General features: G+C 50.8%; 1 protein-coding gene across 1 annotated transcript in view; it reads left to right on the top strand.

Annotated features, from left to right (window-relative positions):
* BTBD16 (BTB domain containing 16) overlaps nucleotides 1–10,165 on the top strand; it is a 68,741-nt gene that overhangs the window by 15,803 nt on the left and 42,773 nt on the right. The window contains exons 5-6 of the mRNA XM_008070105.2: nucleotides 2,313–2,402; nucleotides 4,163–4,277. Of these exons, the coding sequence (XP_008068296.2) occupies nucleotides 2,313–2,402; nucleotides 4,163–4,277 (205 nt within the window). The remainder of the gene's footprint in view (nucleotides 1–2,312; nucleotides 2,403–4,162; nucleotides 4,278–10,165) is intronic.

Genomic DNA, 10,165 nt, shown 5'->3' with positions numbered 1-10,165 from the left:
AGACTCCAACTCAAAAAAAAAAAAAAAACTATTACTTTTCTATCTGATTCTGGGGCTTTACCTCACCTGGACAGAATGTTGAACGTCCACTTTCCACTTACTCTGGCCTAGCTGATAACCAACCTTCCTTCCTCTTCCCTCTCTCCCTCCCTTCTTTCTTTCCTTCCTTTTTCCTCCCTTGTTCCCTCCCTCCCTTCCTCTCTTTCTTCCTCCTTTCTTCTTTCCTTCCTTCCGTCCTCCTTTCCTCTCTCCCTCCTTCCTCTTCATTCCTGTCTCCTAGAAGCTTACTATCTAGAGGGGCAGACAGGCAAACCCCAAGTGGTGAGAAAGCACAATAAATAGCCCAACGTATGCTATTAGACTAACTGCCACCTCCCGTGTGCCTACTATGTGCCAGGCACTCATGTGCATTCTCCCATTTACTCCCACAATGGACTGGACGATAGGCTAGTGTGAGCTGATGGAAGGCCATGTGGTCATGCCAGAGAGGAAAGTGACCCAGAGCTGGAATAATGCCTGGCACTTGGTAGATGCTCAATGAGCTGGTGCTTTATGTGAGCCCCAGAGCCAGGTGCTGGAGGATAGTGGGGTAGAGACTGAGGGAAAGGGACCTCTATGCTTTCTTTCCTCTTCAGTCTTTGTAGTTGCAAAGTGTGACAGATTTTTTTGGCTCCTGGCTCATGTCATTCTCCATTAACTGTATCCTTGAGCTCCCTGGTGATGGAATCTACCACTGCAAGAATTCAGCCAGTAGCTACTTAGCACCAGTGTGTACAAGATGGTAGTGGGTCCGGGGGGTGGGGAGGTGGGTAAGCCATCTCAACTGAGCTGCCCAGCAGGGTATGGCCCAATGGAGACATGGTGTAATAGCTGGTGTTGATTCCAATCTCTGAAGAATAAAGTTAGTTGGTGGGGGAAGTGGAGATGGGGGATGTGGTTGGTGGGAGTATGGAGTCAGGAAAGGCCTCTCGGAGGGGGGACATGTGACAGGGCCCTGATGCCAGAGGGGAAGGGTGGAAACCCCACTTTGCCCAGGGAGCAGGTCAAGAGGAGACAGGTTGGGGGCACAGTGGGCAGAGCAGTGGGCAGAAGTTGCAGGCCACGTGGCTCATGTGCCAAGGGTGTGGGGTGCTGCTGGAGACCTGAGAGCAGTGCCACACTGTAATTCACTTTCTAGAATGACTCTGAGTGGATGTGATTGGGTAGCAAAGAATTTCTTTGCTTCCTTCTGGAAGTCCTCAGTGTCAGGGGTCTTCAGTCTGGTGCTCTCTGGGGCAAAGCGTCAAGAACCACTGGGTGGATGCCTCAGTCCCACGTTCCTCCTTCAGTGAGTGGTCGCCATGCTCCCACCTCGTGTCGGCTCTGCCAGGTGCTCAGGGTGCAGCGACTGAGGTCTGCTCTTTGCCTTCAAACTGCTCACAGTCGAATGAGAGAAAGTGGGGGAGGAGGGAGGGAGAGAGAGAGACAGAAAAGAGAGAGAGAGAGAGAGAACACGCAAGCACTAGTAACCAATATATAAAATGCAGTGAGCATCAGTTTCCTTTTTTTTTTTTCCTGAGTTGGAGTCTTATGCCGTCACCCAGGCTGGAGTGCAGTGACATGCTCACAGGCACCCCAGCGTTGACCTGCTGGGCTCTGGCAATCCTTCTTCCTCGGCCTCCCAAAGTGCTGGAATTACAGGCTGAGCCACTGAGCCTGGCCCACAGTTTTCATTTGTTTGTCTTTTTTTTTGAGTTGGAGTGTCACTCTGTCACTCAGACTGGAGGGCAGTGGCCGCTCCTGGCCGCTGCAGCCTCGACCTGCTGGGCTCCAGCGATCCTTCCGCCTCAGCCTTCCAAGTGGCTGGAACTACAGGCGCGCGCTACCACACCCAGCTCATTTTTTTGATTTATTGCAGAGATGAGGTCTCTCCAAGTGGCCCAGGTGGGTCTCGAACCCGCGGGCTCAGGCAGTCCACTCACCTCAGCCTCCCAAGGCACGGGATCACAGGCTGAGCCACCGAGCCTGGCCAACACTTTCCATTTTGACAACGCATAAGGGCTATCTATGCAAGACCACCGAGGAAAGCTGGGTGAGGGGCACATAGGAAACTCTCTGTACTATTTCTGCAACTTCTTGCAAGTTGAATCTTATGCTATTAAAGTAAATAATGATTTTATCAATGCCTCCATGAAACAAACAAACAGGTAGTGTGACCCATGCCAAGATCAAGGGTGTGCAGAGGGCGATGGTGCTTCCCACTGTGACCTCACCACATTTAGCATACCACACATCCTCATCAAATTTCCTCGCCATCTAATTTCCTTTACTAGCTCAAGCACCTGGGAAGATCAAAGAACGATCCCCAGTAAAGAGGATAATTATCTCCTTGAAGATCAATGATCCACTGGTCACTAAAGCTGGTAATGTATATGCTTGTCTTCACACTCTGGGAATACCATTGAATAAGCTGCTCTCCCAGAGTTAAAAATGAGCAAACAGGCCGGGCTCAGTGGCTCAGCCTGTAATCCCAGCACTTTGGGAGGCTGAGGTGAGTGGATTGCCTGAACCCGAGGGTTCGAGACCTGCCCGGGCAACTTGGCGAGACCTCATCTCTACAATAATCAAAAATTAGCCGGGCGTGGTAGCGCGCGCCTGTAGTTCCAGCTACTCGGAAGGCTGAGGTGGAAGGATCGCCAGAGCCCAGCAGGTCGAGGCTGCGGTGACCGGGAATGGCCACTGCACTCCAGTCTGGGTGATGGAGTGAGACTCCAACTCAAAAAAAAAAAAAAAAAATGAGCAAACAACAAAATACAACAAACAAGCAGCACATAGTGTTCAGTGCTTTCTTAGTGAACATGCCTGAACGTGCAAGGAAAGAAGAGCCAAGAGGCCTGGGTGACTTGGAGAAAAGGAAGAAGGGGAATGTAGCTGAAGAGTGGTGCCTGACCTTGGGAAAGGGCGTGAGGGGGTACTTGTCACTGGGAAGGGGATTCAGCGGTGGAGAGAAGTAGCAGGCTTCTCACACAGACCCAAGGAGAAGACCCGAGCTCACCCACCCAGGGAAGCCCTCAGGCCCACCCTTGCTGCCAAACAGCACTGGACCTGCCCCTTCCCACCAAGGACCTCCACCCCCACCCCCAACTGCTGGCTTCCAGCAGCAGAGGCCACTCCCAAGGTGCTCTCTTAAGCTCACTCTTTCCAAACACCCAGAAACAGAATTTGGTTAGTGCAACATGTGTGATCTCACATGATGGCATGAGTTTAGGAACCTCTAGGTGAAGAAACAATCCACTTCAGCACTGGTTCAACCATTTCTCCTCAGAGCACTCTGGTGGCGCAGCAGCTCTATTTGGATGAATGTAAGACTTGAAATAAACCAAGTCCATCTGGCTCTCTGCCACGGCAGTTCAGTTCCTGAATTGTCAAATTATTCTGGGTCTTTCCAGGAGTCCGTAACCTTTTGTGAAGTCCCCAGACTCTAAGGAGAATCTACTATAAACTATATTTCATCTCCAGGGGGAAAAAATGCATCTACCTGCATACAACATTCTGCATATATTTGGGTAGTCACAGACCACAGACCCCAGGTTAGGAGAGAACCCCAAGACACCTCACCCCTGAGGTGACCCCAAGGTACAGACTGAGAACGGGCTTAAAGGAGGATCCTTTCAGCAGAAGCTGAACTTTCTTTTTTTTTTGAGTTAGAGTCTCACTCTGTCGCCCAGACTGGAGTGCAGTGGTCGCTCCCAGCCACCGCAGCCTCGACCTGCTGGGCTCCGGCGATCCTTCCACCTCAGCCTTCCAAGTAGCCAGAATTACAGGCATGCGCTACCACGCCCGGCTGATTTTTTTGATTTATTGTAGAGATGAGGTCTTGCTGCCCAGGCGGGTCTCGAACCCGCGGGCTCAGGCAATCCACTCACCTCAGCCTCCCAAAGGCGCTGGATGACAGGCTGAGCCACCGACCCCAGCAAAGCTGAACTTTCTTTAGCTTCATTCTCAACTCCTTTGGGAAGGTTGGGAACCCAGATGATGGGCTTCCTGGGTTGGTGTCTGCACCCAGGTGCGTTTTCTCAAAGGGCATCTCTGCCCACCCAGTGGCAGGAATGAGTGAGGGCCGGGGGTAGTGCCCTGTGTGCACAGCCTCACCTGACCACTCCCTCGGCTGCTGCCTCCCCAGCCTTTGTCACGGCCCTGAAGAACCTCTATATGAGCGAGGTGGAGATGAGCATGGATGACGTACTGGGAGTGTTGGCTTCCGCCCACATCCTCCAGTTCAGCAGCCTGTTTCAAAGGTAAGGAGATCACGAGGCTCAGGCCAGGGCCAACCCTGGGCAAAATCAGAAGGACGCTTCCTGGCCCATTGGATAGCGCGTGTCTTTTTGCTGGGCGAAGACACCTCAGGTTTCTTTACGTAGGCATGGCATTGAGTATGGAAGGGAGCTGAGACACTAATTAACACGGTGTTATTAGCTCGTAACTGAGTCATCGCTCCAGCAACATGCTCGTTTTAACCAAATGATTCACAGCAATGAAATGCAAACGGGGAGATTTCTACCACCGGGAGGAATTTTGCAGGTATGCAAAGTGACTTCCCAGTAGCCCTCAAACACAGGGCTTGCTTATCAATTTCACTCCTCTTTGTTGGCTAACAAAGTCTCTCCATTGAGTCGTGCACACACAGAAACTGGCCACTGAAGAACAAGCTGACTTCGTCCATCACTGTTAGGCTTCATTTTCCCTGCTCATCTCAGATAAAGCCTTGTGTTTACTTGTAAATAATATTTTTATCCTTATAAGTGTTACACACAGTCACTGTAGATTTGTTGGAAGAGAGAAAAATGCAAAGATCAATGTCAAAATTGTCCATCCATCCTGCTGCCCGTTTTGGGGCATAGCCTCGCTCCTAGATGTTCAGATCCGGCTGGCCCACCTGGGTTGCCCATCAGGAAGGCTTGTCGGGGCGAGGGGGACCAGGAGACATTCAAAGTGGGTTGAATGGAATATGAAAGCATCCTCATCCTGACAAGGGCTTTGGGCTCCTGGACACCTTGGGAGCAATAGGCACAGCTCAGCATTTCTGCCTGCATTCAAGCAGCCATCGAAATGGAGCCTTGGAGGGTTGGGAGTCAGAGCGCCCAGCTTGCACTGGACTTTTTCTACAGAATCAAAAGGAACCTAGCATGTGAGATGCAGGGTCCATGTTCAGTCCAGCAATATGCTGTCCCTTAGCCTCCGTGTACCTAAGCGATCTCTGTCGCACAAGACAGTTCATGATATTTGTCCTATCCCAGGACTTTGTTGGGAATTCAGGGTGTTGGCCCAAAGGGCTTTCAAACAATTTAGAGTTGTGGGGTACAAGTGAGGATTTACTACATATGTAGGTTGCATGCAGGTGAAGTTTGGGCTTCTAGCTGGCCCTATCTCCCCCCGATAGTGGACCAGGTGCCCAGTGTGTTGCCCTATGTCCCCTCTCCCTCCTCCCTTTCTTCCTCCCCTAGCAGTGTCCAGCATCTGCTGATCCCACCCTTGTGCTTGGGTGACCAGTGATCAGGGCCCACTTATGAGTGAGAACACGTGGTATTCTTTGTTCCTGGGATAGTTTACTTAGTATGATGGTCTCCAGATGCATCCATGTTGCTGTGAAGGCCGTTTAAAAAAATCCAGTCCACTTTCAATGGGCATCTGGATTGGTTCCATGTTTCTGGAATATTATTCCATGAATAGTGCTGCAACATATGTGTGCCAGTGTCTTTTTGATCAGAGTGATATATGTTCCTCTGGGCATATTCTCAGAAAAGGAATTGCTGGATCATATGGAAGCTCAGTTTTTAGTTCACAAAGGGCTTTGAGATGGAGCTTTTGCCGTGATCAGACACTTAGCTCTGCAGAGATTACCTCCTTTCATCTTCCCCTGCAGCTCTAGGATGTAGTACTATTATTATATTCATTTTACAGATGAGAAAACTGAGGCTTCAAGAACTAAGTACTTGCCCAAGGCCATAACCTTTCAAGTAGAGAAGCCAGGACTCGAAGGACATCACAAGGCCCCGGAATCTGTGCCCCAACACTGTACTAGTTCTGCTTGGCTCAGCTGAGGTGGCAGTTTTATTGCTTGCTCATTGGTGGTCCTGACCCTCCCTTCAATGGTACGTGGTCAGGAGCAGTTTGCTTAGGGCCACTCACTGTCAGTTTATTGAATCACACCTTGGTTTATTCATGTGCTCCTTTAAGGATGATTTCCTGGGCTTCTCCAGGATGCCAAGGAGACAGTGAGAAACCAGATGGGCAGGATCCCTGCCCTCTGAAGCCTTCTGTCCAACAGTCTAAGACACTGGAAATGAGTCGAGGTGGGTGGAGTGAAGGTTAGGGATTCCCAAATGGAAAATGTTGTGCTATGTATAATTAATTTCAAGTAAAATTAGTACCTACGATAAGAGAGAACATTTCTTGGAACTCTCCAGCCCCACCTTTTTGTGTATCCTGTAATATTCCTCCATTCCACTAATGCTTACAAAAGGTTAAGTGAACCAAATGGAAAATTATTAATGGGATTTTCCTAGAATATTTTGTTCTTTCTCCTGGGCTTTTTCATGGGTGTGTGCCTACTACATTGATGTCCTGAAGACAGAAGTGGTATCTTGTAGCTTTGTAGTCTGAATTCCTAATGAAATTTTATAGAGAGAGGAGACTTAGAGCAGGGGATGTTCTGCCTGGTTTATTTCACCTCTTAAACTTCAGATTCTTCCGCTAAGTGAATGAATGAATGAACAAATAAATGAATAAATATCTCATCCAAGCCAAGAGAGGACATTAGCTGCTCTGCAGAGGGAAGAGACAGGATCTCACCTGGGGATCTTACAAGTTTCAATCACTTTTGTAGAGTTCACACAGTCCGATTCAATCCCACAAGTTTTTGAGCTGGTGCCTCTTTCCTGAGGGCGCCTAAAATGACTCGGTCCAGGCCCTTGGAGCATCGTACAGCCTCACTGGGGGCACAGACATCCTGTGAGCCAAGGAGTGCAGGTACTCAGGCCTCTTGGCAGAGGATGCATACTGAGGGGGGCCAAAGTCTTGAAGAAGCACTCTAGCATGTCGGCGTGGTCAGACTGTGGAGTTGGGTGGTCGTGGCAGATGAGAGGTGAGCCACCAGAGGCAGAGGTGTAGGGTCTTGGAGTCATCTAAAGAGTCTGGCCTTGACCCTGAAGGTGTGGGGTGAAAAATCTGGGTTTTCTTGACATTTCCCATGCCCCTCCCATTGTGTGTATCACCTGTCTTCAACCTAGCATAGCCTCATGATGTAGAATAACTACTCAGTCAGAGCTTTCTTATTTAGAGCATTTCTGAGTAGCGTGTGCAGTTCAGGAAGATACCTCCACCCAAGTGCAGGAAGGGCAGCATTCCTCTTGAAGTGGGGCTTCCAGATACCTTTTGTCTCCAAGCCTCAGCTGCTGTACCTCAGACCACAAGCCCCATGTTCCTTCAAAACTCTTGCTCTGGCTTATGCAGAGATGAACCGTGAGCATTTGCCTTTTTCCTGACCCTGCCTTGTTTTGAATGCAGGAAGGGCCTTGGAGATAATGATCCAAACCTTCCGTCCACTGATGCGCAAACTGAGGCCTGCCTGAAGCTGATGGGACCTGCCTAAAATTCTCCAGGTCATTATGGTGGGCTGGTTTTCTAGATCAGAGGCTGGTTTTCTAGATCAGAGGCCGGGCCTGCAGGCAGTTCGGACGGGTCTTGCCTGCCTTTGAGAGGTTGGTGGTGCAGCTGGCAGGGGTGTGGCAGCACCAGCACCAGAGTGTGTTCATGGGTGTGGGTGTTTGTGTGCGTGCAGGGGAACAAATATGCTCCAGATCGTCCTGATAGCATCATAAGATTCAGGCACTGGATGAGACCTCAAAGGCCATCTCAACTGAGCTTCCAGTCATTGAAAATTTGCCCAGATGGCTGCTTAGGTCTGGATCACACATACCCGAGCCTTCATATCTTTAGGGGTTGAAGTATGTGCACACAGGTTCCACTGGGTGCTGGTTTTTTGTTTTGTTTGGTTTTAGTTTGGTTTGGTTTTTTTGACTCACATGTTCATTCATCTTGCATTGGCACTTGGGCTGGAGTCACGGCTGGGATCATGGCTGTCACATGCGTGCACCAGCATATGCATGTGTGTGCCTGTGCTCTCATGGGCGCACACACACACGGAGCATCTTCCTAGTGGTCACTTTGGTTCCTTCAGGCTCAGAGGGCCAGAAGGGTGTTTTCTTTCCTCTTTCCAGGGCTAAACTTCCTCTGTGGACAACTGCCTGGTCCTTCAGAATTTCTGGAAGTGGAAACTCCCCACCTTCCCTGAGCCCAGAGGTGAGCCTGGGTGGCTCCTGGGCTTGCTTTGCATCCTCTGGTCTGAGAAGCCTGATCATTCCAGTCCAGTCCAGCCAGCAGGGCAGACAGTGAGGAAGGGGGAGCACAGGAGAAGATGCCATCCCCTGGGCCCACTCACTTCTGCCCCCTCTGCTCCAAGCCTGCAAGTTTTAACAGACAAAAGCTGGTGCCTAAAGGATCCTGTGCCTAGCCGGGCTCGGTGGCTCAGCCTGTAATCCCGCGCCTTTGGGAGGCTGAGGTGAGTGGATTGCCTGAGCCCGCGGGTTTGAGACCTGCCTGGGCAACTTGGCGAGACCTCATCTCTACAATAAATCAAAAAATGAGCCAGGTGTGGTAGCGCGTGCCTGTAGTTCTGGCTACTCGGAAGGCTGTGGCGGAAGGATCACCGGAGCCCAGCAGGTCGAGGCTGCGGTGGCCGGGAGCGGCCACTGCACTCCAGTCTGGGCGACCGAGTGAGACTCCAACTCAAAAAAGAAAAAAAAAAAGGATCCTGTGCCTGGTGAGGATGGGACCTGAGTCTCCAGGTCAGTCCTCTCATACCTCAGGCTTTGCCCTTTGCTGACTGGTGAGGCGTGAGCTCTGGGAGGAAAGGGGCTTTGTCTGTCCATGGTGGTCTTTTCAGAACCAGCAGCACAGTTGGCACAGAGAAGGCACTCGGGATGGATTTGTATTGGGAGGGCTGCTCTCTGGTAGTCTGTAGTTTTGTGGGGAGCGGGCATTGGAGGGAGGCCAAGGACCAAGTAGAAGGAAGCCATGAAATTGAAGTTGAGGGAGCTTGTGGGGAGGAGCAATCAGGGCGCCTTCAAAGTGCTGGCGCTGAGCCTGGAAGGCTTCTGGCAGTCAGAAGTGGTGAGAGAAGGAGACTTGGGGCAGGAGCGTCAGACCTGGGATGGACTCAGCCCCCAAGACCCAGTGCAGCTGGAACAAAGATGGAGGGAGAGGCAAGTTGGAGTTTAGGATGAGCCTGGGGCCCGCAGTCAGCAGAAGCGAGAGCCTAAGTTTGGGAGGAGAGGGGCAGGAGCCCTCAGTGGTTTAGGCTGAGCTCCTGCAGTGTGAGGGATGCTGCAGAGATATGAGAGGTTGCAGGGCAGGGAGGCCTGCTGCTAGGAGGCTGTGCAGAGGCCTAGCTGAGAGGAAGGAGGGTCTGAACTAGGCAGAAGGGGAGGAGGGGCAGGCCCAAGAGACAGACAAGTAGGATCGATGGGACCCCGCCATCTTTTTTTTTTTTGAGTTGGAGTCTCACTCTGTCACCCAGACTGGAGTGCAGTGGCCGCTCCCGGCCACCACAGCCTTGACCTGCTGGGCTCCGGTGATCCTTCCGCCTCAGCCTTCCAAGTAGCCGGAACTACAGGCATGCGCTACCACGCCCGGCTAATTTTTGATTTGTTGTAGAGATGAGGTCTCGCCAAGTTGTCCGGGCGGGTCTCAAACCCGCGGGCTCAGGCAATCCACTTACCTCGGCCTCCCAAAGTGCTGGGATTACAGGCTGAGCCACCAAGCCCGGCTGGACCCAGCAATCTTATGAGACAAAGTGCCCAGGAGATGATAGCCCACCGGGTGTTTACTCAGAGCAGGTTTCTTGTCCTCAAGACAGCTCCTTATTACGGTTATGATCAGCCTCACCTTTTGAAGAGACAATCCTGGAGTCCAAAAGGATAAAGGGCCTTGGTCGTGACTACATTATTTATTTATTTATAGTTTCTAGTAAACAGCCTTGTTTTAGTAAAGATTTTGGTTGACTTAATTGAATACATACATGAAAATAACAGGACACCAAGGTGTACTTTTTTTTTTTTTTTTTTTG

This window comes from Carlito syrichta, unplaced genomic scaffold (assembly GCF_000164805.1).
Source record: "Carlito syrichta isolate Samal-C Ts95f unplaced genomic scaffold, Tarsius_syrichta-2.0.1 Scaffold312962, whole genome shotgun sequence".
NCBI lineage: Eukaryota > Metazoa > Chordata > Mammalia > Primates > Tarsiidae > Carlito > Carlito syrichta.
Note: the sequence above shows the minus strand (reverse complement) of the source record. Positions and strands in the feature narration are given on the sequence as shown.